Source organism: Jaculus jaculus, chromosome 12 (assembly GCF_020740685.1).
Source record: "Jaculus jaculus isolate mJacJac1 chromosome 12, mJacJac1.mat.Y.cur, whole genome shotgun sequence".
NCBI classification, from domain to species: domain Eukaryota; kingdom Metazoa; phylum Chordata; class Mammalia; order Rodentia; family Dipodidae; genus Jaculus; species Jaculus jaculus.
This window is the reverse complement of record NC_059113.1, coordinates 29,095,353-29,122,107: the sequence shown is the minus strand read 5'-3', so window position 1 is coordinate 29,122,107 and position 26,755 is coordinate 29,095,353. Positions and strand designations below refer to the sequence as shown.

Genomic DNA, 26,755 nt, shown 5'->3' with positions numbered 1-26,755 from the left:
TTCACTTATGCTCCGAGCCTCGCTCCCTCTTCTGCAAAGTGAAGGGCTGAGCTGGGTAAGGCTAACGTTTCCTGGCCTCTGTCTGATCTTGGGTGCAGGATGACCAGACCCCCCTTCACTGTGCTGCTCGCATTGGCCACACGAACATGGTGAGGCTCCTCCTGGAGAATGGCGCCAGCCCCAACCTGGCTACCACTGCCGGCCACACACCTCTGCACACTGCAGCCCGTGAGGGCCATGTGGACACGGCGCTGGCCCTTCTGGAGAAGGAGGCATCCCAGGCCTGCATGACCAAGGTACAGCCACCTTCCTCATTCTTAAGTAACAGGCTGGTTGAGTTTTGTCATCTGCCTGTGGTCCCAGCACTCGGCAGGCTGAGGCAGGAGGATCACTTGAATCCAGGAGCTCCAGACCAGCCTGGGCAACATAGCAAAACCTAGTCTCAAGAAAAATAATTTTTTTTAGGAGCAGTAGGTTGGGCCTGGGGCTAGAGAATTCCTGCCCAAGCCACTTAGTCATTTTAATGATGCCATAGGTGGCAGAGAGAGTGGGCACCCATACGACTGGCTGCCATCTCTGGGCTTTTTGTTATTGCCTTCCCTAGAAAGGGCAGAATACCAGTGTCTTCCCCTGCCCAGCTCTTATCCATTACTCATGGAGCTGTAATTTGGTGTAGACCAATTAGACAAGTTCCTGGAATAAAAGGATTGAGTCAAGGGTTGGGATTTAGCTTTATGGTAGAGCGCTTGCCTGGCGTGTGCAAGACCCTGAGTTCAATCCCCAGTGCTTCAAACAATAACGAAGTAAATAAAATTTTGCTGGACACGGTGGCACCCACCTGAAATCCAAGTACTCAGGAGGTTGAGGCCAGAGGATCCAGTTCAAAGCTAGTGAGACATTGTCTCAAGAACAAACACAAAACAAAAGACGACCCCAAGTCCCCAAGTGGTGGCGCAGGCCTTTCATCCCAGCACTTGGGGAGGCAGAGGTGGGAGGATCACCCATGAGTTCGAGGCCACCCTGAGAATACAGAGTGAGTTCCAGGTCAGCCTGAGCTAGAGTGAGACCCTACCTCAAAAAAAAGGGGGGAGGAAAGACAACCCTTTCCTTCCCCTAGCAAGCCAGCAATCACTTGATAGTACAGGAGGCCAATGTCTCTTACTTCCATGAGCGGTGGAATGGTGCTATAGGAAGCCTGCTGACTACTGAGGTCTACGGCCTCTTGCAGGGGTCAAAATGGTCAGAGCCTTTTTTTTTTCCTCACTGGCACCTGTGTGCGGGTTAAGGTGGGAAGCACCCTGGCCCTGACTTCCTTTAGAGCGATGGCGCTGGCTCCCTGGGTGCTAATGGTCTGTGTTTCTCCTCAGAAAGGATTCACCCCTCTCCACGTGGCCGCCAAGTATGGGAAGGCGCGGGTGGCCGAGCTGCTGCTGGAACGTGATGCTCATCCCAACGCTGCCGGCAAAGTGAGTTTGAATTTCCCACTTGGATTAGAAGAAGTGAGAAGTGACAGGCTGCACCCCTGGGAAATGCCCCCCCACCCCGGCCTGGGCAGCTATTTAAGGAGAATGGTCTATAGAGAAAGTCACCCTTTGTTTAAAGGACTGGGGTCTTAGAATAAGAGCATTGATTTCACTGCCCACATCCCCTGCAGCCCCCCTCCCCACCATAAGGACATGGGTCCACAGCCTGCTGAGGCTGTCTTTAGACTGCCATCGGGAGGATCGTTTTTGACTTTTTGTGTGGGGCCGGGGCTGGAACCCAGGGCGTGTGCGTGCCAGGCAAACTCCGCGCCACTGAGTTATAGCCTCAGGCCTAATTAGAAGGTATTTATTTATTTATTATTATTATTTTTCCTTTGTCATGCTAGAATGGAACCCAGGGCTCTGAACATTGTAGGCAAGTGCTTTACCACTGAGTTGCACCTCCCCAGCCCAACTTTGGATGGCTGTTTGACCACATTTTACCCACGTAGAAGTAGTGCTATGGGTTGAAAAGTGGGTGCCAGCCACCTAGAGGGCCCTCGGTAGAAAGCCCACTGGGGTGACAGTGCTCTCTCCTGTGCTCTCCCCGTGCAGAATGGGTTGACTCCTCTGCATGTGGCCGTCCATCACAACAATCTGGACATCGTCAAGCTTCTGCTTCCCCGAGGGGGCTCCCCCCACAGCCCTGCCTGGGTAAGATCCTTCGACCATGCTGCGTCCAAAGCAACTCCAGACTTTGGGTTTGTTTGTGTGTTCTTGTTGTGTTGTTGTTGTTGTTGTTGTTTTACTCCAGACACAAACGTTACCTGCAGTCTCATAGCTGCGATCTGGGGACCGGTTGTGGGATGGGGAGTGGGTCCCACGTCTGCATCACAGGCCTCCTCACGAAAGTGAGGTCTGCTTTCCACTCCCTGTGCACTTTAACCCCAGAAGCTGCATGTCTGCCGACTCTTGTCAAAGGTCAGTGTGAATGAGAGTCTCAGAGCAGCCATGAGCCTTACTGTCACAGATTCCCCTCTCAGTGGGACTGGGGCCTGCTGGGATGTCCCATTCTGCACCTCTTCTCCAAGTGTTCTGGTGCCAAGTACAGTGGCCATACCTGGCGGGTGGGTGGGGGCCATATCGGGGTTTCATGAGCTCACTGGAACCTTAGAGCAAGGGCCCTCTTCTGAGTGCAGACATTGGAAAATGATGGGGATGTGGCATAGTTTGTAGAGCACTTGATGAGCATGCCCAAAGCTACAGGCTTGACCCACAGCAGTGCATAAACCACGTTATTACTGATACCTGCCTGTAATCTCAATACTTAGAAGGGCAAGGCAGGAAGATCATAAGTTCAGGGTCATCCTCAGCTACATATGTTGGAGGCCAACGTAGGATACATGAGATCCTGTCTCAGAAAAAAAAGAAAGAAAAGAAAGGAAACAAAAAGCCAGGCATGGTGGCACACACCTTTAATCTCAACACTCGGGAGGCTTAGGTAGGAGGATTGCTATGAGTTTGAGGCCACCCTAAGACTACATAATGAATTCCAGGTCAGCCTGGAAACAAAATAAATAAAAGAGGGACTCCTATACATGTCCCACAGTGGACATACATGTAGTTTGCCTCTAAAATGTAAAAGGAACTGCTGGGAACAGAAGTCTGTGACCCTTGAAAACCAGAGTCACAGTTGCTGGTGGCTTGGGCTGGGGGGGAGCCAGGAGGGATACAAGAATAAGCCAGGACACAGAAGAAGCATTTGAGGGGAACAAGCTGCCACCAGGGCCAGTGACATCTGGGGTGAGGGTGGTGTCTGTGAGGGACAAGATACCACTGTGTGGTCAGAAGAGGAGAGGGCCCAGCTGGGCAGGCAAGACAGCAGCCCTGTGGCCTGACAGGTTGCTGGGAATATGAGAAACAGGGAGGAGGGTTTATGGCGGAGCTCAGTCACACAGTGGGAGGAGGGAGCCATGAGGGGGGTCCCTGTGTACTTCCAGTTGACACCTGCCAACCTCCACTGGGGGGAGGGGGTAGGAGGAGTCAGTGCGTACCTCCAGCTTGCTCTCCCTGCTCAGTGTGATGCTCACCTCAACCTCACAGCATCCCTTTCCCGCACACAAGGCTTCTCCCAGACAGCCTCGTTTCCACAGCTGTGTCCTTACTCCGGTCCCTGTTGTAGTGAGCTCTACATCACTATGCAGAAGGGAGCGTGTGGCCCTGCTAAGATGTCGACTTACTCCTGCCTCTAAAAATAAAAAGCAGGACTCCCTTCCTCCTCACTCCCACTTATATAAAAGGAGCTGGAGTCAGGTTCCTGATATTTAAAGGGAGTGAAATGCAAGCTCAAAGCCTGCACAGATGGGGTTTGTTTCCATGGCAAAAAATAGTTTCCAAAGTAGTCTGGCAATTTTGTAGAATTTCACAGCAAATCCCTCTGCACCCAAACCAACCCCACCCACCCACCCCCCTTCCCAATCTGATGCAAGCACAGCACTGATCAGGCAGAGTCCTTCCCACGTGCCCGCCTTCCCTGGGCTCATGCCCTCAGGAGCAGGGAGTCTTGCCTGGGTACACGTCCCTCTGTCTCACTTCTCCCTGGCTCCCTGGCATAGTTGCCCTTTGTCCTTGTCACCCACAGAAGGCCATTATTCTCTTAGTCCTGGTTTGGGGGGCACTCTGGTGGGCTGATCTGTGTTCAGTGGTTCTTATGCCTCCATTTTAACCCAAGGTGACCTGAAAGCTCTAGCTGTCTGCAGAACAAGCTTGTCTCTGGCAGGGCAGGGTCAGTGCCTGCCAGCGTGGGTGTCCATCGCTGCCCCAGTGGCCTGGGGCCTTTGCTGACATGTCTTTGAACATACCACAGGTTTCTCCAGTGACTGTGCCTTGCACATTGAAAGTATCCAAATAATAGACTGGAGAGGTAGCTCAGCAGTTAAAAGTGCTTGCTTGAAAAGCCTATCAGCCTGGTTCGATTCCCCAGTACCCACATAAAGTCAGATGCCCAAAGTGGCTCATGCGTCTGGAGTTTGTTTTCAGTGTCAAGAGGCCCTGGAATGCATCCATTTTCTCAACCTCTTCCCGCCCTCCCCCCACCCTTGCAAATGAAAATTTAAGTGCCCTAGTAAGCTTTTCTGAACTGTAACGGATGGCTTCCCCCAGCCAACACTGACCACCAGGCTGGGGAGTAAACATTCTTCCATGCTTGTCTCTCACTTGATGATTTGCTTGGAGTCAGTTCTACCTCTCAGGCCTGACCCATTGACCTGTCTCCTTTCTTTGCTTGCTTTAGACACAGTGCGGAAACATTCTGCTCAATTTTATAACCAGGATGCTAATCTTGTCAAAGGAACACAACCTTTGCGCCATGTATTATTCCAGTACAATCTAATTTAAAAAGAGAGATTCTAGAAAGAACTGCCTTATATAATTCTGCAAAAACAATGATTTTTAATTCAATTTAATTTTGGAGAGGGTAAATAGCAACTTTTTATTTTCCCATAAATGTCACTTTCAGACTGACTTTGCTGTCTTTTTCCATGGCCCCAAGTGCTGTGTTAAAGAGATTTTTCCGTATCCATTAGCCCTTTGTTTTTCCCTTCTCCTTCCCTACCAGTAGTCCTTGCAGAGTCAGAAATGGTGGTGGCCATAGTAAGACAGTGACCAGCAGGGGAGAGCCCACTGGCAACCAGAGGAATGCTGGCTAGTATGGGGAGGCATATATATGCTTGAGATACCTGCGCATGGTAGCCGTCTGCTGTGTAACTGGGTAGGCATAGGCTCAGAAGGTCATGGATCTTGATCTGGAAACCCTAGGGCCTGGCACCCCTATCACCTTGAGAGCTCCAGGGCCTTACATCACCTGAGAGCTGGTTAGGAACATGGGCTCTTGAAGGTCATGGATCCTGCCCTGGAAATCCCAGGCATCCCCATCACCTTGAGGGCTCCAGCAGCCTCAGTGTCATCTGGGAGCTGGTTAGGAACATGGGCTCTTCAGCGTCTCTACACCTTCTGGATCAGAATCTGCACTTGAACAAAGTCCCAAGTGCTGTGCACACACAGCACAGTTCAGGAAGTGCTGCTCCAGCTGCAAGGACCTGTGATCAGCTCGTCTGTAGCGTGACGCTGGACTAGGCAGTTCATTGTGCAGAGCATCATTTTGTCCACAGCACGGGGGAGTAATAAACGTGCCTGTCTGACTCACTACATGAGGTGCACCGAAGCTCAAGAAACAGTAACTGTGGCTGAAGTACTTTCCGGCGAGATGACCAAATGGCCCATCTCCTGTCTGCCGTGGACAAGGAGCTTGCTTGGGGTGCAAAGCCAGGCATTGCTTCTGTCATTGGCAAAGTTTTGCCACCAAAAAAATAAACAAGTAAAATTTAAAGCCAGTTTTTGTAGTTCATGCCTATAATCCCACCACCAGGGAGGCTGGGGCAGGAGGGTTTACCATGAATTCAAGGCCAGCCTGAACTACAGAGTAAGACTGTGTCTCAAGAAAGAAAAAAAAAAAATTAACTGGCTGACTGACAACACTGATTAAAAAAAAAAAAAATCAGAGCATGGTGACATTGTTGGTTTATTACATCAAGCTCCCTCGTCTCATCTTGGACTTATAATTTATGTCTTGCCAACCAGAGTCCCATAAGACATAGCTTTATTACTTTCCTATCTTACTTTTGGAAAGCTCTTTCTCAAGAATACATCATGTTTGACTGGCTGACCAGTCTTGAGAAATAAGCAAGGCAGGTGGTGGAGTACTTTACCCTGGGTCACAGCTGCCTTGGAATGGAGTGGGACTTGCTCCCACATCCTTGTGTCCTTGGCCAGCAGGTCCCAAGGACAGCACTGAGCCCACTGCAAAGGGAAAGGTCAACATTTGTTTCTTTGGAGACGGTTATAATGAAAAGGACAGTAATACATACTCAAAGAAAATGTGATCTTCTCAAGAGCAAGTCACTTTTTTTTTTCATTTTAGAGAGGGCAGAGAGAGAATTGGCACGCCAGGGCCTCAGCTACTGAAGTTGAACTCCAGATGCTTGCACCACCTAGTGGGCATGTGCAACCTTGCACCTGCCTCAACTTCCTGTGTCTGGTTTACATGGGACCTGAAGAGCTGAACATGGACCCTTAGGCTTTGCAGGCAACTGCCTTAACCACTAAGCCATCTCTCCAGCCTGCAAGTCACTTTTGTGTTCCTTGAGACAAGGGTCCCACTGTGTGGCCCAGGCTGGCCTCAGCTTCCAGAGTGCTGGGATTACAGGCGTGCACCACCAAATGCAACTTCCTATATCTTTTCTTTATGAAGAGTTTGGGGCTTTAAGTCATTTTTGTAGAGAGGGGAATTTCTTACCTACCTCACCTCTGAGTTAGAATCCAAGTTTTGCTGGGTAACAGCACTTCCCGCCCAGCAGTTCAGCTATACAGGATCATAGGAAAACAGAAAGTGGATGGTCAGAAGGGCTCAGACATTGGCTGGATCTGGGAACGTGCAGAGCCAGCTCCAGAGCCAGTGGAGTTTGTGTGTGTTTTAAAGTGCTCTCTTCAGTGACAACAGCCCGGCCTTATGGGTGAGCCAGGCCCAGCTCTCCCTCAGACCCTCCTGTTGTCACCTTAACAGTCCTGTCACCAACCTCAAGTGGCTTCTTCTGTTCCAGAATGGCTACACCCCTTTGCACATCGCTGCCAAGCAAAACCAGATGGAGGTGGCCCGCAGTCTACTGCAGTATGGGGGATCGGCCAATGCAGAGTCGGTGCAAGGCGTGACCCCCCTGCACCTGGCTGCCCAAGAGGGCCACGCAGAGATGGTCGCTCTTCTCCTCTCCAAGCAAGCCAATGGCAACCTGGGGAACAAGGTAGGCCCCGCCAAGCCCACCTGCGTCGGCAGCGCGTAGATGTCAGCTTACTGGCTGTAACCTCCGCACGCTGAGCACCCCGCGTATGGCTCTGTTTCTCGGTGAGGAGCTGGGCGGGTGGATCCTTACAACAGCCTTGTCTAAGTTTCATCTCAGTAGTGGGTCCCGTCAGAGGTCGCTTGCTCCCAGGACTGTGGGACCCGAGCACTTGTGACCTTCCTATGGTGTGCTGCCTTTCTCCCCTCCCTCTAGCATCTGCAAGAAGGCCACCGTGGCGAACCCCAAGCACACGTCCCCTAATCAAAGCCAGTCACTACATTCGGGAGTGTATTACACAATTCGTTGCTAAATATACTTTTTCAGTAGATATTGTTTTCAGTGCTGACCTATGCAATAGACAGTGAGGGGCGGGGTCTCCACCCAGAAGCTACAGATGTATGAGTATGAAACCTTCTAAACTTTTACACACCACTTGCAGGAGACACAGCAGCGTTTTCCTGGGTGAGGTACTAAGAGTTTTCCTCAGCTTCTCAGAACAATTCGTGGCCCAAGGACAACTAAAAGTCTTTTCTCTATTTCTTTGTCTTTTCTTCCCCGCTGTCCGCCGCCCCTCCCCCCAGGTAGGGTCTCGCTCTAGCTCAGGCTGACCTGGAATGCACTCTGGAGTCTCAGAGTGGTCTCGAACTCACAGCGATCCTCCTACCCCTGCCTCCTAAGTGCTGGGATTAAAGGCATGTGCCACCACACCCGGCTCATTTCTCTTTTTCATAACAGTTTCATTGAAATACAATTTCCCATGAAATTCACTCTTTAAACTGCACAATTCAGTGGTTTTTCAGCACATTTACAGAATTAGGAAACCATTATACTATCAAGTTTTAGTACATTTTCATCATCTCCAAAAGGAAACCCATGTCTATTAGTCACTTCCCATTCCCCTCAGAGCCCTGGTCCCTACAAACCACAAATCTGTCTATAAACTTGCCTGCTCTGGACTTTCCACATAAATGGAACTATGCACGATGAAGAACCAGTTCTTCAGATAATCAATTAGCTTAGGTGTTTAGGAAGGCTACCTTTTACAGAGTAAATTTAAGATTTCTGAAAACCCTTTGGATGCACTGGCTCCTTTTGCACCGGTTTGGACAGGTGGCCCCCCAATAAGGAAAGTCTCATAGGGGGACTGGTATGCCGCGGCATTCTCGACGAGCTGTGTAAGAGGTCTATAATGAGGTTAATGGGTTCGGAAACACCTGCCTTACCCACACAGCAGCCTGCTGAGGTTAAGTCTGGGTCTTGTTCCAAGAGTGAGCCAAGACAACCTGCCTGGGGGGCTGGTGGTGGGCACCATGAAGTCAGTGAACAAGCCTCAGTCTGCCTAGGCAAGTGCAAAAGGCAAATGGAGTCACATGGTGGGGCTGCTTCCTGTGTCGACAGAGGGACCAGAGCTGGGGAGCGGTGCATTCAACAGCGCTGGAGCCTCCCAGTGTGAGCTCTCTTGAGCCACATGTTGCAGTTACCTTTGTGTTGCTAGAAGAAACACCCGAACAGAAGTAGCTGATGGGAGGGAAAGCTGATTTTTCTTTTTTTTCTTTTCTTTTTTTTTTTTTGTGAACTCTTTTGGCTTATAGTCTGGAGAGGAAGCTTCATGAGGGCAGGGGAAGGCGTGGCATGAGCAGGGGCTGGACGTCACCTCTGCCACTGCCCAGGGAACACAGTGGCAGGAGATTGAGCCAAACTCTGGCAAGGGGGAGCTGCCTACAACACCCCAAAGCCCGCCCTCAACAGCACGCCTCCTCCAGCAAAGCTCCACGTCCCAAACTGCCATCTCCTGGGGACAAAGTGCTCAGAACACAAGAGTTTATGGGGTATCTGCTTCAAACCACCACACCGTGAATTCTTGAATACTCCTTGCTTTGCCTTTAGAGTAGGTCAGTGATAGCCCCTTTTCTTCTAGAAGAGGAAATCAGCACACTGAAGTTACTCATGGAAATAGCGATTACTACAATTGGAAGGGACCATCACAATCGTCTCTCACCTGTGGACCAACTCCTGCCCACTGCTCATTTGTGTGAATAAAGCTTTATTGTAACATGGCCATGCCCAGTGATTTCCACATTGGTCAGAGCTGCTGGGTACCAAGAGTAGCAATTTTACAGAGACATAGTTTTCATATTCTAATCTGGCCTTTAAAAGGAAAACAAACAACAACAACAAAAAAAACTGCCAGCCTTTCCTATAGCTTAGCCACCTTAAGTTTCAGGTAAGGACACAAGGCCCAGAACAGCAAGATGTCTTCCTAATAGCTGGTCAGATAGTGGATTGGGATCAAAAGAGGCTTGAGCCGGGCGTGGTGGCACACACCTTTAATCCCAGCACTCGGGAGGCAGAGGTAGGAGGATCGCCGAGAGTTCGAGGCCACCCTGAGACTACATAGTGAATTCCAGGTCAGCCTGAGCCAGAGTGAGACCCTACCTCGAAAAACCAAAAAAAAAAGAGGCTTGAAGCTCTCAAGCTTCATGGCTGCCCCTTTAGCCTGGAATTCTTCCCTGGCAAAGCTGATGCACACCTGCTTCTTTTCAGAGTGGACTCACTCCTCTCCACCTGGTGGCACAAGAAGGCCATGTCCCCGTGGCAGATGTACTGATCAAACACGGCGTCACCGTGGATGCCACTACCCGGGTAAGACGGGCAGCCTGGTACTTGTGTCTGCAAGGGCTCTTCTCCTGTGCCTGACTGCGCCATCACTGACCACCTAGGGCCCCCAACCTCCTACCTCAGAATTGTAATAATTGTCCTCTCCGCTGAGGACAGCCACTTCCCGGCGTTGGCAGGAAGTCTGAAGGCATCGTTCCTCATGATCTCTCTTTCCAGTTGAGAAATTTAAAGTGTTTGCTAGACCTTTGGTCCTCAGCCGCGAGAAATTGGGAGGAGTGTTGAATCATGATGCTAGCCCTGTCTCCCACACGTAGTGAGTGTGTAAATGTGCTGGGCCACTCAGAAAGACGTTCCTTTTCCACTCCAGCATTTTACTGAACTGAGTTTGGCTTTCTGCGAAACTCTCTGTCATGAGGAGCCCTGCGCCATGGCGTGAGGGTGACTGTGATATCCAGCATCCCGGTATCATGAGGGTGACTACATGTGTGACGCCCAGTGGGCGTTGCACTCTGGGCATTGTTAGTTTGGCGTGGAGGTTACCACAGGACACAGGAAAGAGCCACAGAATGTGGCATCTGGTATGAGAGAGGGGCCGGCAGCAAAGTGTAAGGTGTCTTGAGATGACAGAGAGAAGGAACTTTGGGGAAGAGGCACATTTGGCTCCTGCTGTCACAAAGTGGGACAAACAGCATCTGCAAGGCCCTGGGTTCCGCCCACAGTCCTACCAGGCAAGCAAAGGGGACTGGCCAGCAGCCCCACCCCAGTCCCACCGGAACGCCGTCCACAACGCCCTGCTGCAGCCACCCTGAGAAGCAGGCGGGCCACGCGAGTCCCCAGCTGCCTGCAGCTTCAACCAGAATCCAGTTAAAGCGCAGGAATGACCTGGATCTTCTCCCTTGTGGGCCTCCTGGATCTCTTGGGGAGGAGACCCTATTCTGTAGGTTAGAAGATTTCAAAGTCATTTCAGGACATGAGGTCTAACCCACGTGGTCTCTGCTTCGATGGCCTCTGGAACCTGCCACCAGGCTCCCCGGGGAGGCAGGTGACGGTGAGGGACCCTTGGATGAAGCGCTGAAGTAGTCAGTGGGGCCTGGAGCAGAGCTCAGTGGTAGAGCACCTGTTGGTGTGTGACAGACCCGAGCTCGTCCCCAGGACCAAGGACAAACAAACACTCTAAACAGAATAGTTTCTTTGGAAATTAGCTCCACCATCCGTATGAATCAATCATCATAGCCCACTCACTTCAGCCTGTGAACAAACAGTTCCTATAAACTGCAGTGATTTGACTAGCCTCTGGGGGTTTAGAGTGGGATTCACCTGTCTAGTAGAAGTGTGTGTGTGTGTGTGTGTGTGTGTGTGTGTGTGTCTGATCTCAAAAGACCACAGAGCCATCTGTCCTCTCTGTGCTCTTCTCTAGAGGCCAGCTCACTGGCACAGATCTCTCTCTCTTTCTCTCTCTCTCTCTCTCCCCATCTCCCTCCCTTTCCCTCCCTCTTCCTCTTCCTCTCTCTCCCTCTCTCTCTCTCCCCCTCTCTCCCTCTTTCTCTCCCTCCCTCTCTCCCTCCCCTCTTTCTCTCTCCCTCCCTACCTCCCTTCCCCTCTCCTCCCTCCTTCCCTCTCCCTCTCTCCTTCTCTCTCCCCCCTCCTTCCCCTCTCTCTCAGATCCCTCCATCTCCTTTCTAAGTGTCTTCTTTCCACTTCATGTCAGCTGTTCTCATTCATCTCCGAGGCTGGAAACCCCCAGCCTTGCAGTTTCCACGAGGTGCATGTCAGCCTTCTGACCACCTGTTCATCATCTCGAGCAACATCTCCACCTTCCCTTGCATAACGCTGCACCCTGCTCCTTCCCTGGCCAGCGGTATGTCACAGGCGCCAGAAGTGAGCCTCATAGCAGCCACTGCCCTTCGGCTGGCTGCTGTTCCCGGTTTTGTAACCAGCAGCTTCTGTAAGGGTTCCATTAGTTGCCAGGTGCTGATGGCGCTCGGATTGCCCAGATGCCCCCCAGCCATCCACCCTCGCCTCTTGCCTTTCAGATGGGCTACACCCCCCTCCACGTGGCCAGTCATTACGGAAACATCAAGCTGGTGAAGTTTCTGCTACAGCATCAGGCAGACGTCAATGCCAAGACCAAGGTACAGGGGCACCTTAGACCTGACTCCCATGCTGAAAGCTCCTAAGTGCCCACTGAGGAGGTATCCGGGACCACTCTGTGTGCACCCAGGTCTCGCTTCAGACCTGAAGGAGGAAATGGGGAAGGTGCAGGTTCTGTGTCACGTGTACAAGTCAACCTGGCTCTGGGGTTCGCGCATAGCTCTTCCCCAACAGCTGGCTGATCTTGCCGAATGTCTGCCTTGCTTTGTAGCTAGGATACAGTCCCTTGCACCAGGCAGCCCAGCAAGGACACACGGACATTGTGACTCTGCTCCTGAAGAATGGTGCTTCCCCAAACGAGGTCAGCTCGGTGAGTGACCGCCCAGCCCTGTCCCAGATGGTCTGGGGGATGTCCCTAACCATAGAAGTCACTGGTACCCTACAGCCTGGGTGGAGCTGGGCACCATAACATGGCAATTGCCCTTGGGTGCCTCATGGGCAGATGGCATTGCCTTACGCTGTCCTGCTAGACCAGCTCATGGGGGCTTCCAGGCCCAGTCCTTCCAGTGGGGACTCCAGGCAGTATTCATGCCCTGGCAGCATCTCCTCTGCCTTCACTTTTAGGTCCTACACTCAACACCGCAGACTTTCGGAGCCTTGCCCTCCTTCCCTTCCTTGTCCCATGTGTGTGGGCCTTGAGGCTCCCCGGCTCACCCTCAACCCTCAACTTAGATCTTCTTGGATCTAAGCCCCGGTCTGTCCAGTTGGGCCTTTCTGAACAATTCATAGTAAACCTTGCACGGGACACACTGATTCCCTTGTCTGTTTTCCCTTTGTCCTAGAATGGAACCACACCTCTGGCAATAGCCAAGCGTTTGGGTTACATCTCCGTAACAGATGTGCTCAAGGTTGTCACAGATGAAACCAGTGTAGTGGTATGTCTGCCTTACCCTGAACCCACTCCCACCTTCAGCCAAACAGCTGGGCCCTGTGGGTTGTTCCTGGAAGTCAGCACCGGGCTCTATCCCTCACCTGGCCCAGGGGAACTGCAATCCAGAAAGGCTGGCCGCGGAGCCTCCTGCTCTAGGTGTGGCTGTACTGCCATCTAGTGGCCAGAAGAATTGGCCAGCGCTTGGGGAAGAACTGAAGCAATGGGGAGCCCCAGGTCCCCTACTATCCCCGCTGGGGTGCCTGCCATCTTCTCAGGCAGACACCTCCTTTCTTCCTTTGGGATGAGTCTTTCCCACCCGGGTGCTCATTCCCAGCAGGCAGTCAGACAGGGGCGAGGGTGCCCTGCTAGTGGACCCAAGTCCCTGCCTTTTCTCCTTTCAGTTAGTCAGTGACAAGCACCGGATGAGCTACCCTGAGACTGTGGATGAGATCCTGGATGTATCCGAAGATGAAGGTAAACTCCGCAGCGGTGAGCTCGCGGGCGCCGCCCCACCAGGCTCCGCAGAGTCCCTTGTTAGCACGCCAGGCTGTACCGGGTGAAACCAGGGAGACCTACTTCATACAGGTGTTGGCATGCTTCCAAAAGACTTCTTTCACGCAACCTTAGGTGAAGGAAGACAGGTGTCTTAGAGGCTAAGATTTTACCCCTCACTGGGGCTGTGAGGGCATACGCATTGTGCGTACGATGCGTGGGCGTCAGGTCGAGTGTGGGGCCGTGTATCTGGGGCAGTTCTCAAAGGCAGAGGAGCTGTGGTCACACCCTCCTGCTGCTTTCCTTGAGCTTCGACAAGCGAGAGAGCGGAACGTTGAAGCTCGGTGTGCGTTTTCACCACACAGCCTTCAGACCATGGGTTGAGTCAGAGGGTTTGAAGTCATATCCATTACCATGAAGTCACTAAGGTTTCACCTTCATGGAGTTTTTATTTTTAGCCTTCTGCCTTCCCCCGAGTCAGTCATATTCCCTTACCAAACCAAAGGAACCCTCGTGGTGTAGGACAGCAAGACAGGGCCGGGCTTTCTCTGTAGTCTCTTTCCACTGGTTGCTTGACCGTCATCTAGACGGTTCCAGCTTCCTTTGTTTGTGTCCCCCTGATAATGTGCCTCTTGCTTTACTGACTTCGATGCTGTCCTTCCTTCACCTTGGCTCTTCTTTGCCTTCTAGGAACTGCTCACATAACTATAATGGGTATGAGACACTTTCTGTCCCCTGTGGTCTTTCTCACCAGAGCACATCCCACCCTGAGCGCCCCCCACCCCCGGTCCTCACTAATCCATCCCTGCTTTCCATCCTCTGTGGTCCTCTGTGGGGCCTGGAGCTGCCTAAATAAGATTCGCATACCATGAGAGCCGCGTTGGCGGGCAGCTCCGCCTAACCATCTGCGTGTTTGTGCCCATGCCACTGTGTCTGGGGTCATCCTGCATGAGCCATTGTGGTTCCATCCCGTTAGCTCCGGATCGCAGGGCCAGGGCTCCCGCTGCCGGGTGGCGTTCACACCTGATCCAGGGCTCAGACTGCTGCTCCAGTTCAGGCCAGGAGAGGGAAACAAATGCAGTCTGGGGTGCAGGCTGCTGATTCATTCGGGTACAGGTAGCTTGAAACTCTTTGTAATGAACTTTGGAATTATGAATAACAATTCCATAATGAGTAACTACGGAGATGATAATCGTGGGAGATAAATCGTAATGGACAGAGTGGGGGTTTCAGTGACAAGAGGAAACTAAAGTTCCCACAGTGAGTAAGCGGAGTCCCATGCAGTTTATCCATCCAGAGTGGCACACTGGGAAAGACCAGTGACCACGACCCTTCCTGTGATGTCATCACATGCCCTAAAAGGGCTGCTATGCAGTGGGGAACCTGCCACGCAAAGTTCTTTCTGGCTATGTTGTTCCCCTTCCTATGGGCCTGGGTACAGGTTGACAGGTTAGGAACTGGCCACTATGCTTCCTGCTGTGAGGCTGGAGGAACAGAGCTGGGCGCAGCCATGGATAATGGGCCGCTTAAGGCATCAGAGACCAGACCGCCCTCTACTTCTGATGAGCAGGCATTGAGAGGAGGACTAAGAAAAGCGTTTGTTAAGAGCAAAAGGGGCATTTTGTTTGTCTGTTTGTAGCCTGTCACTCATTCGAGCTCATGTTTTCTCAGGTGAAGAACTAACTGGCTCCAAGGCTGAGAGGCAGGACTCCAGGGATGTAGATGAAGAGAGAGAGCTGTTGGATTTTGTGCCAAAGCTAGACCAAGTGTAAGACGGGCTCAGTGCGAGGGGAAGGGGGGGGTCACAGCAGGGATAGCTGGAACTCAGTGGAAGGGTCACACTGGTGATGGGCAGGTACCATTCTCACAGTAGAAGTGTACACATTCTCAGGTGAAAGAAAGGGGCTTTGGGGCACGGGCAAGAGCTGGTTAGTGGGAGATAAGTGGCCATGATGTGACATACAACTTGGGGGTTGAGGCAAGGAGAGGGCCGGACCAGCCACGTCTGTGCAAGCCTCCTTGAGGGGTCGCTGAGCTCTCCCAGGGAAGAGGAAGGAGGGCCTGCTTCCAAGCTTCTGCTCTTGGATGGTCCAATGTTTCTGATTCATAGGGTTGAATCTCCGGCCATCCCGAGAATTCCTTGTGTCACTCCTGAGACTGTGGTGATCCGGTCTGAAGATCAGGAGCTGGTAAGAAGCATTGAGTGAGGACGGCAGCCCAGCATGGGGACTGCTTGGGGACGACGGGAGGGGTGGGCAGAGGCAGGGGTATAATGGGAATTCCTGTGGAAGAGCCAGTCCAAATCCATGGTCTCACAAGCCCCGTGGACCCAGTGTGGGCATTCTCATTGTCCTCACTGGGAGTTCCAGGAGCTTCTAGGAACTCAGGGCATGTGAGAACCAGAATGTGCAGGGATGCAGAAAGTCAAGAGAAGCTCTGGCTCCAAGGCCACTAACCCATGTGTGCGCACAAGGGACAGATGGTTGGGAGGCCAGAAAGAGAGACTTCCTTGTGGGCTCCAGCCTGCGGACATTGTGATGCGCCAGCAATCGAGAGCTCTGAGTGCCTTCTCTCTCGTGAAGGTGCCTCACCTGCCTCCAGGGAATCCTGGGATTCCTAACACACACAAGAGGCGCATTGCTGTCAGCATAACTGCCATTCGTGACAGTAGCCTGATTTGTGATTTCCCAGCACACCACCTGAATTTGTCCAGAAAACCAGGGTTAGAGGATGGCAATGGTTTCAGACAGTTTAATCTCCCTGGGTTGGATCTTGTGCGATTGGCACTTTCCTTCAGGGCAAGGGGAATTCCTAGGGAAGAGAGCAAGCACTGTAGTGTCTGAGCTGAGTCCTCCCTCTGCCCCCAAAGGGCTATGAGTCTGAAAGCAGCAGCAGAGCCCTAGGTCCAAACATGAAGCCCCAGCCAGCTGTCCCCTACCAGGGTGTTTTGTCACAGGGTAACATCGGTGCCACCGTGCAGCATTCTAGAGATGATCACGTGGGGCCCCTGTACTACTGTGGGAGAGTCCTGGGTGTTTCCAAAGAAATCAGAACCCACTCAGTGGACTGGAGTCTTGTTCCATGACCAACCCATTCTCTTCAGTTCTTCCTTTCTTTCTTTGTTTTAAATGTACTGGTGCTGGGTGGGCATGGAACCCTGCTATTTCTTCTTGGGCCTATGTAAGCACCAGGGCCTGACAGGTTTCCAGGTGGCCCAGGGTGGTGGGATGGAAGACAGGAGGCCTTTCTCTGCTCCACAGATATCTAAAGAGTATGATGAAGACTCACTCATCCCCAGCAGCCCGGCCACAGAAACCTCAGACAACATCAGCCCTGTGGCCAGCCCTGTCCACACAGGGTGAGTGGCCCAGGACCCCAGCACCCATTCTTCCTCGCTGTGGGAGGGGAACTGGTGTCCAGCTTGATCTGCTTGTGCTTCTAGGTTTCTAGTGAGCTTCATGGTTGATGCCCGGGGAGGGTCCATGAGAGGGAGCCGTCACAACGGCCTGAGGGTGGTGATCCCACCCCGGACATGTGCGGCCCCCACACGAATCACCTGCCGCCTGGTCAAGCCCCAGAAGCTGAGTACACCACCCCCGCTGGCTGAGGAGGAGGGCCTGGCCAGCAGGATCATTGCACTGGGACCCACGGGAGCCCAGTTCCTAAGGTAAGAGAGGTGTATGCTGGCGTCCTGTCACGGTTGCTTCAGCTGGAACCACCCAGGATGGCCCTGGCCCCGGCAGAGCCCAGCATCTCAGTGCTTTCCCATCTCTCTCTGACCCACAAAGGAGTCCGTGGCCCTGGGGAACTCGCTACTCTCAGAACTGGGGTCTTAGAGAAGGAAGTAGAGAGGGCCAGCTTCCCGGGGGCCCAGGGGTTAGTTATACAACCACCCAAGTGCTTGCCCAGAAGGGGGTCACACAGTAGGACCCCCAAGACCCAGAAGATAAATGGATCACAAACCTGTTCCTCACCTGCCTGAAACTTACTGGGGTCCACTTGGACTCCACTGCCCTTCAGGTACTGTAGTGGGTAAAAGTGGGACAAGCCCGGACCTTCTCATCTCCATCCACTCTCCGTCACTGTCTGAGCTCTTGAAAAGCAGCTCGCAGTATACTTTCTTACTGATTTCCTATTGAATTTGTTGCTTATTAACTTCCAGGCCTCACACATGCCAGGTAAACAGAACACTGGGGTTTAGCCCAGCCCTCTCGGTACTGCTTTTTTTGCTTTTTTCCTGGTCCTGAGAACCAAACCCCGGGCCTTGCACTTGTTAGGCAAAGGCTCTACCATTAAGTTAAATCCCCAACCCTATTTTTTTGTTGTTGTTGTGTTTTCTTTTTATGAAGCAAGAGCCTCAGTAAGTTACTCAGGATAGTCTTGAACTTGTGATCTTCCTACCTCAGGCTCCAGAGTATCTGGAATTATAGACCTGTGCCATCAAGCCTGACTGATTTTCCCTTTAAATACAGTCCTTGGGCTAGAGGGATGGCTTAGCAGTTAAGGCACAGCTAAGACGCTTGCCAGCAAAGGCTAGTGGCCCAAGTTCAAGTCCCCAATGCCCACGTAAAGCCAGATGCACAAAGTAGTGCATGCATCTGAAGTTGGTCTGCAGTGGCTGGAGGTCCTGGCATGCCCATTCTCTGTTTCTCTTCTCTTTATGCCTCTCTGCTTGCAAATAAATAAATAAGTCCCCAAGGGCTGGAGAGATGGCTCAGCGATTAAAACACTTGCCTGCAGAACTTAAGGACCAGGATTCAACTCTCGAGTATGCACATAGAGCCAGATGCATGAGGCGGCACATGTATCTGGGGTTCACTTGTGGTGGCTGGAGGCCTTGCTGTGCCCATACTCATTCATTCTCTCTCCGTGTCTCTCTCTCCCTACCTATCTGCCTTTCTCAAAAAATATTTTAAAATAGATGTATATATAGTCCTCAACACCTCCCTCCAGAGGAAATGCCATTAGGGCCATTTGAAAGTGAAACTGGAAACACAAAATGGCCTGGATATCCATGACCTCGCAATGCCTGGTACTACCCACACAGTACCCCCGTAATAGGAAGAAAAGATGATGGCCTGAGAATAAAAAAGAGACTCATGGAGAGTGAGGAGGATATGATGGAGAGTGGATTTGCGAAGGGAAAAGCAGGGGAGGGGAGGGAATTATCAGGGTTTATTATTTATAATTATGGAAGTTGTCAATAAAAAAAAAACGTTAAAAAAATGAAACTGGGACTCAGAGAGATCAGGTTACCTGTCTAGGGGTGTCAGATGGGTTCTCAGAGTTGGGTCCTGGTTCAGGATTAGTCAGCTGAGCCTCAGCTGTGCAGCCAGGGCAGGAGAGCCCCAGGCCTTTCACCCTGTCTGGTTTGGGAGAGAGGGGCTCCATGGTAGCCTCTGGAGCCCAGGGCAGGTCTGTTTCTCTAGAACCCTGGCTGCAGGTAGGGCTCTAATGGCCACCAGACCCCCTCCTCCCTGCAGGCCGTGGCTGGGCAGGGCCCACTGCCCCGCCCTCCTGCCAGCCCCTATGTGCAAGCACCCTCTCACCACCTTCTCTGCCCCACTGCAGCCCTGTGATTGTGGAGATCCCCCACTTTGCCTCCCATGGCCGTGGGGACCGTGAGCTGGTGGTTCTGAGGAGTGAGAACGGCTCTGTGTGGAAGGAGCACAAGAACCGCTACGGGGAAAGCTACTTGGACCAGATCCTCAACGGCATGGATGAAGGTAAGGGACCCCAAGGTGCCAGGCGGGTGCCCCCATTTGGGAAAAGAGGATCTTGGGTTGCATGTTTAGAGCAGGCTGTTGGCACTGCCTGGGGTTCGGGAGGCTGAGAGAAGCTGGGAGTGGCCCCATGTGGCCCGTCAAGCCCCAGGTACCCTGCACACACGAGTGGGCACCACATCACTTCTTGTGGCCAGCACCTCTTCTGCTGGGCCTCTGGGTCAGGCCCTGCTCCTTCCAGGCCCTTAGGGAAGGGGCATGTTCAGGGCTGAGGAGGCCAGTTGTGGCCCAGCCTGAGCCAGCATGTGGTTGCAGAGCTGGGGAGCCTGGAGGAGCTGGAGAAGAGGCGTGTGTGCCGCATTATCACCACAGACTTCCCCCTGTACTTCGTGATCATGTCACGGCTCTGCCAGGATTACGACACCATTGGCCCCGAAGGGGGCTCCCTGAAAAGCAAGCTGGTGCCCCTGGTGCAGGCAACGTTCCCTGAAAACGCTGTCACTAAAAAAGTGAAGCTGGCTCTGCAGGTGACGTACTCCCCCAGTACCCCACCACCTCCCTTATCAGTTCCTGGGGGTGGACAGAACTGAGAATCAGGAATCTCCTGCCCTTAGGGACATCCTTTTTGTCCAGCAAATCTAAGATGAAAGCCCAGAGGAACTTTGGGCAGGGAGTGGAGAGCAAATGCTTTGAGAGCTATAGATAGCCATGCTTAGCCAGGCAGGAGGCTGCCTGAAACAGGCCACAGTGCTGAACAAAGATGTGCTGCTATGGGCTGGAGAGATGGCTTAGCAGTTAAGGTGTTTGCCCAGGTTCGATTCTCCAGGACCCACGTAAGCTAGATGCACAAGGTGGCGCATGTGTCTAGAGGCGCAGGCATGCCCCTTCTCTCCCTCTCTCTCTCTCTCACTCACTCATAAGTAAATAAATAAAATATTTAAAGAAATATATCTCTCATATATATGTATATAGTGCCATTATGGGACTGGGAAGCAGGAGGAGCAAGGATCCAAAAGACAGTTGAGCCATGTGCTCAGTCCTAGAGGGAGATCCTGCTCAGCAAAGCACAGGGTGTGGTCCAGTAGGCGTGGCCACCTCCTCATCCGAGCATAGAGTACCTGGCTGTCCCTTTTCTGGACAGCTCCTGTCCTCCCTGGGGCTGAGCGTGCTGCCTTTGGAACCTCACAGGCCCAACCTGTACCCGATGAGCTCGTGACCAAGCTCCTGGGCAACCAGGCCACTTTCAGCCCCATCGTCACCGTGGAACCAAGACGCCGGAAGTTCCACCGTCCCATTGGTCTTCGGATCCCACTCCCGCCCTCGTGGACAGATAACCCGAGGGACAGTGGGGAGGGAGATACCACCAGCCTGCGCCTACTGTGTAGTGTCATCGGTAAGTGGTGCCCCCGGCCCCTTCCCGCTTCTCTAGGGGTGACGGAGGGATGGCACCCGTGAATAAGAGTTCATGCCCTGGGGAAGAGCCCTCTGAGCCCTAGGACGAGAGCAAAACACAAAAGGATAGAGTGCCCAAGGCCGCGATGTGCCCTTAGCTGGCTGGTTAAGTTTCATGCTTATATCTAGAAGAGTGTCCCCCAGCCCTGTTTCTGATGGTCTTGCAGGCGGAACTGACCAAGCCCAGTGGGAAGATATAACGGGAACAACCAAGCTTGTGTACGCCAATGAGTGTGCCAACTTCACCACCAACGTTTCAGCCAGGTGAGGCCAAACCCGGCTCAACATGGTGGCAGCAGGGAGCCATCTTCATGGTCCAATCCCCGTGCTCCCAGGCTTGAGCTAGAGACTTTGCCCCTCCATGGGTCGCCAGGCGGGGGCTCAGTCACCACGACAGCGCCGCCAGGTTGCTGCTGCCCACGTGGCGACGGTGCTTCCTGCAGGACCTTCTGGAACACGCTTACAACTTGCCCTCTCTTTTTAGGTTTTGGCTGTCCGACTGCCCCCGGACTGCTGAGGCCGTGAACTTTGCCACCCTGCTGTACAAAGAGCTGACCGCAGTCCCCTACATGGCTAAGTTTGTCATCTTTGCCAAGATGAATGACCCCCGGGAAGGACGGCTGCGTTGCTACTGTATGACGGATGACAAGGTGGACAAGACGCTGGAGCAGCATGAGAACTTCGTGGAGGTGGCCCGGAGCAGGGACATAGAGGTGGGGTCCCCGCCCTCCCCCGTGATGGCGCCTTGGAGGGAAACCCTGTCTCACTTCTCACAGGAGACAGAACCTGGGGCCAAGTGGGCCCTTCCAGCTGGCTTCCGTGCGCGGTGGTTAGTCCAGGCCAGCAGCCCTCTCTCTAGAGGCGCAGGGGCTCCGGGCTTTGTCTCTCCAGCTGCCCTCCTGGGAAGCATCTTAGAGAAGCTACAACGCCCCACGGGTCACCTTCACACATGCCTCAGGGAGGTGGCAGACGGTTGGCCTAGCGACTTGTAATGATAAGTGTTGGCGTTTGTATGAATGTCAATGTAAAGCTTATTTGTACAGTGTGATTTAATTCTCCTAAATGTGAGTCCTCAGTGGATATTAAGAAACCGAGGCTGGGAGCCGGGCGTGGTGGCGCACGTCTTTAATCCCAGCCACTCGGGAGGCAGAGGTAGGAGGGTTGCCGTGAGTTCGAGGCCACCCTGAGACTCCATAGTGAATTCCAGGTCAGCCTGGGCTAGAGTGAGACCCTACCTTGAAAACACAAAAAAATAAAAATAAAAAAAGAAACCAAGGCTGGGAGAGAGAAGAAAAGGAACACGCAGGGCAGACGATGGCCGTAGTTCGGAGCCAGAGTGCTCAGCGGGCTCCTGCCCGCTTCCTCCCTGTCGCTGGGGTTGGATAATAGCCGGGGAAGCAGGGAGCTGCATGGGCAAATGCGGGAAGTGTCAGAGGAACTGGACTTGAACTTATGCCCCAAGACACCTGCTCCTGTTAAGCTATGTAAGGGTCTGGCCACAGAATTAGAACTGGACCTTCCCTGGGGAAGCTGAGGACACGGTGTCAGGAGCACAGCACCGGGCCTTGGGCACTCCTGGTTCTGCTTCTGTCCCAACACTCACTAAGCAAAGCAGTTAGTTTCTCTAGACATCAGTTTCCTCGCTTCAGATATGTTCGTGAGAACATCCTAGCCGAAGGCGATCTGTACCACAGAAGGAGTCATTTAGATTAAAAAATAGAGTGGTCTTTCCAACACGTCTCACGATGTAAGCCTCTTCAGACAGACCTAATTAAGAACAGACCAGGGTTTTTTTTTGTTTGTTTGTTTGTTTTTCAGAAGCCATATCATGCTGTCCTAGTGGAATCTAGAGTTCTTGGGAACAGTTCTGCTACTGGGGCTGATAAAGATTCCTGGGTGTTATCAGCCTCTGTGGAGTGAGGGAGCATGTCTCCTTCATCCCGACCTTGGAAAGGTCACTGCCCAAACGAGCCACGAGGCTTCATAATAGGAACACATGCCCTGGGCCTCATGCTGTAGGGAACAACAGACGCTTACAGGCAGAACATCTGGGTATTTCCTCCTGAGCGTGGTGTGCTTTTCTTTTCCTGTAGGTTCTGGAAGGAATGCCCCTGTTTGCAGAGCTCTCTGGGAACCTGGTGCCCGTGAAGAGGGCAGCCCAACAGAGGAGCCTCCACTTCCAGTCGTTCCGGGAGAACCGTCTGGCCATCCCTGTGAAGGTGCTGGCTCCCGCTGGCTGCCCGCCCCCCTGGGTCTAAGAAGTTCGGGAGGTAGAGATCCCTGAGCCCACCATTCTGGAGGCATAGAGGGTCCTGCTGAATCTCCCTGTGTTCGATCGAATTTAGGTGAGGGACACCAGCCGTGAACCAGGAGGGTTCCTGTCATTCCTGCGCAAGGCGATGAAGTACGAGGACACACAGCACATCCTCTGCCACTTGAATGTCACCATGCCCCCCTGCTCCAAGGTGAGCCGCCACCCTCCAGGATCCCGAAGCCGACCTCGGGACACACATTTCCAAAGGGCCTCTTTCTCCCTGTTGAGATGCTGCCTTTGAATTCCCAGGGTCCTTGGGGCTCTGGACATTTGTGTTATGACCAGACAAGGAAAGCCTGCCCTGGCCTTGTGTGTCTGCCAGCTCGGGCCAGCTCTGATCACGTGATATGAAGAACAAATGTCAGTGTCAGCTGGCAATAGGCCTGTTCACGTGGGGCCTCTGAGCCCTAGGACACGAAGGGCATGTCCTAATGCTTGTCCCTCCTCCGAGGCTCGTAGCTGGGTATGGAGGTGTCATTCCTGTCACACACTTCCCCCTCTTGCCCAGGGCTGTGCTCTCCACAGTCACTGTAATAACCTAGGTTTGTGAGTTCAGCCAAGGAGTCTTCACCGGGGATGGATGTTCACTACCTGTGAGGATACCTAGGCTAGGGACTTGAGAGTAACCCTGTCCCCAGAGTGCCTCATGTCACACTTGGTGTCATTTCACTGTCGTTTTGAATCATAGTTCCCCACCTCCATCAACTAGAAAAGAAACGTCACTCTCACACACGCGCCTTAGCGTCACTTCTCCTTCTGAGGCTGAGGGTGAGCCAACTTTTCCCTTAAAGGAAACTTCTAGCACCTAGAGCAAACATGCACTGGTCCTTAAGCCAGGGTCAGAAGTGGGTTATTGATCAAAAAGGAACCCAGAAAGACAAACTGAGTGCGTGTAAGTTGAAAACCTGGCTCCCCTGGGTAACCTTGGGCAAGTGACCTAACCTTTCTATCCTTCAGTATTCTCACCCGCCGGTGAAGGAGAAATAACAGTACAGATTGTTGTGAGCCTTGAATGGGGGCTCTCCTGTGATAACAGTGACCTGGGGATCCCGTTATTGATCATTGTTAATAAAGTACATGAGTGATATCAACCTTCCATTCCCACCTCTTCCCATACTGCATTTGCATTGAGCCTGCAGAGAAATCAACTACTTTTGGTCTACCAGGCCATGGGACACCATGTCCCTGTCCCACAAGATGAAGGCGCCCATCAGCTTCTCAAAGAGGACGTGTGTCTGAAACACGCCTCGCAGCGTTCTTTGTCCTCTGCAGGGCAGTGGAGCTGAGGACCGGAGGAGGACCCTGACGCCCCTGGCCCTGCGATACAGCATTCTCAGCGAGTCCCCGCTGGGTACGAGCCCCGTGTGTGACCACCCTTATGTGTTTGCTCTTTTAGGAGGGTGGGTACCCCACCGCCCTTCCCCATCAAGGTCTCTGCCCTGGTTCCAGTTCCTCGGCCCATTTTGCCCGCAGCGTGCCTTTGCCTCTGGCCCAGACTGTCCTTGGTGTGCTCTGCAGCTCCCCATGTGACCTGTCTGTCCTCCAGTCAGGGACCACTCATTCAGCCCATCCATGCTGCGTCCTGCCCAGCCTGCTAAGTGCAATCCAATGCGTCTTCCCCAGGTTTTCCCAGTGGTGCAGACGGTGCCGATATGAAGATGGCTGTCATCAAGGAGCACCTGGGCCTCAGCTGGGCCGGTGAGTCAGAGAATTTGCAGCAAAAAAAAAAAAAAAAAAAAAAAAAAAAAAAAAGCCCCTTTTGTCTCTCCCTAAATGGACAGTAGTGATGCATCTCCAAGCCCTCTCCTTTTTCCACTGTGCATCTGGCCTGTGACGGCCTGTTTTCCAACAAATACCACTAGTGCCCTCTCCATGTCTGTCTCTTTGCCTTGTCAACATCGGCTCTTGATGGGACAAGCAGCCCCAGGATGTCTAGTTCACTTTATTCTGTAGGTGGAGATGTCAGAATCCAGGAGTGTGTTCTGCATGGCTTTGCATTACCCACACACACGTGTGTGTGTGTTGCGGGGGGGGGGGGTATGGGAATGATCTGATCTACGGTCACCGTGTCTCCAGTCTTGCTTGTATTTGAAGCCCTCTGAAGCACTTCTCCTTCTAAACACCCGTGAGCTGTCGCAGTTAAAAGAACAAAATGGGGGCTGGGAAAATGACTTAGTGGTTAAGGAATTCTTATGCGAAGCCTAAGGACCCTGGTTCAGTCCCCCAGGACCCTTGTCAGCCAGATGCACAAGGGGGCACATGTGTTTGGAGTTCATTTGCAGTGGCTAGAGGCCCTGGTGTGTCCATTCTCTCTCTCTCTCTCTCTCTCTCTCTCAAATAAATAAATTTTAAAAAAAATAACAAAACGATCTGCTGTCCTAGCCACGGAGCTGCCTTTTCTGTCCTCGCTGGAAGGCAGCCAGTGACCCCCTGTGTGGCCGGGCAGTGTTGAGGGCTGCCAAGAAGCTATAGCTCCCTCCCAGGCCGGGGACTCCCTTGTCCTGTCGCCTTGTGGGGAGCTCATTCCCACCACCTCCTCTTTGAAGCCATGAAAGGAAGGAAAGGCACTTGCTCATTCATTCATCTGCTCCTTTCTTTCCCCTGCCCTATTTGCCGGGATAGAGGGGGCAGGCGCTTGTGTGGCACCGGCTCTTGCCTGGTGGGAAGGAACCTCAGATCTAGTGGGGACTGTGATACTGTATGTATGCATCACACCTGCACCTGCCTCTGCAGAGTTGGCCCGGGAGCTGCAGTTCAGTGTGGAAGATATCAACCGGATCCGTGTGGAAAACCCCAACTCCTTGTTGGAGCAGAGTGCGGCCTTGCTGACCCTCTGGATTGCTCGGGAAGGCGAAAATGCAAAATGTCAGTATCGCTCAGTAGACTGGCTCCTTGCCAGAATCCTTCCTTTAAAACCCGTTCCTGCTATTGGTCACTGGGTGTCCCTCTATTCTCTCTTTCCTTCCCTCCCTCCCTCCATCCCTTTCTCTCCTCCTCCTCTTCCTCCTCTCTCTCTCTCTTCCTCCCTCTACCTCTTTCCTTCTCCCCCTCTCTCTGTCTCTGCCTCTGCCTCTTACCCCTCATGGGCCTCAGCTCTCCTAGGCAATCCTACATATTACCAGTAGCTTCAGCCTCCAATCTTTCTTATTCTTGGAGTGAGGTAAAAATTGCCCAAAACCCCTTGTATATAGGATGCATATAGAGCATGTATATGGGATATATGGCAATTGTTTTCAATGTGTTCCTGATAATTTTTTTAATTAATTAATTTATTTGAGAGCGACAGGCAAAAAGAGAAAGAGGCAGATAGAGAGAGTGAGAATGGGCATGCCAGGGCCTCCAGCACTTCAAACAAACTCCAGATGCATGCGCCCCCTTGTGCATCTGGCTTATGTGGGTCCTGGGGAATCGAGCCTCAAACCTGAGTCCTTATATTTCACAGGCAAATGCTTAACCACTAAACCATCTCTCCAGCCCCGCCTCCCCCTCCCCCCGTTAAATTTTTCAACCAATTGAATGTTGTGCTCTCAGAGCTGAGTTGCTGGACCCAACTCCAGTTTTAGTGGTTCTCGTTCCCCTAGGAACTTCTCTTCCTTGGGCCTGATGCAAGACTTGCTCATTCTCTCTCTCTCTTCCCCCCCTCCCCTCTCTCTCCTCTCACCCTCAGTAGCTCTGGCGGGAGCTCATTGCTTCTCACATCCACCGATAGAGACCCAGGGCTTGAGAGGGCAGAGGGTCCACTCATTCTTCCTTTAACTTCTCCCAGCCTTCCACTT

At 52.6% G+C, this 26,755-nt stretch overlaps 1 protein-coding gene across 10 annotated transcripts in view; it reads left to right on the top strand.

Moving 5' to 3' along the window:
* Ank1 (ankyrin 1) overlaps nt 1–26,755 on the top strand; it is a 241,506-nt gene that overhangs the window by 183,108 nt on the left and 31,643 nt on the right. For 7 of the 10 annotated variants that reach the window (XM_045131509.1, XM_045131510.1, XM_045131505.1 and 4 more), the window contains exons 14-37: nt 99–296; nt 1,368–1,466; nt 2,079–2,177; nt 7,121–7,318; nt 9,902–10,000; nt 12,010–12,108; nt 12,339–12,437; nt 12,910–13,002; nt 13,400–13,472; nt 14,181–14,204; nt 15,162–15,258; nt 15,601–15,679; nt 16,751–16,848; nt 16,933–17,157; nt 19,062–19,216; nt 19,529–19,740; nt 20,402–20,606; nt 20,833–20,929; nt 21,150–21,378; nt 22,759–22,884; nt 23,011–23,130; nt 24,252–24,330; nt 24,603–24,677; nt 25,713–25,844. In XM_045131509.1, coding sequence (XP_044987444.1) covers nt 99–296; nt 1,368–1,466; nt 2,079–2,177; nt 7,121–7,318; nt 9,902–10,000; nt 12,010–12,108; nt 12,339–12,437; nt 12,910–13,002; nt 13,400–13,472; nt 14,181–14,204; nt 15,162–15,258; nt 15,601–15,679; nt 16,751–16,848; nt 16,933–17,157; nt 19,062–19,216; nt 19,529–19,740; nt 20,402–20,606; nt 20,833–20,929; nt 21,150–21,378; nt 22,759–22,884; nt 23,011–23,130; nt 24,252–24,330; nt 24,603–24,677; nt 25,713–25,844 — 3,010 coding nt within the window. The remainder of the gene's footprint in view (nt 1–98; nt 297–1,367; nt 1,467–2,078; nt 2,178–7,120; nt 7,319–9,901; nt 10,001–12,009; nt 12,109–12,338; nt 12,438–12,909; nt 13,003–13,399; nt 13,473–14,180; nt 14,205–15,161; nt 15,259–15,600; nt 15,680–16,750; nt 16,849–16,932; nt 17,158–19,061; nt 19,217–19,528; nt 19,741–20,401; nt 20,607–20,832; nt 20,930–21,149; nt 21,379–22,758; nt 22,885–23,010; nt 23,131–24,251; nt 24,331–24,602; nt 24,678–25,712; nt 25,845–26,755) is intronic. The other 3 variants (XM_045131511.1, XM_045131506.1, XM_045131507.1) reach the window with 1 other exon arrangement.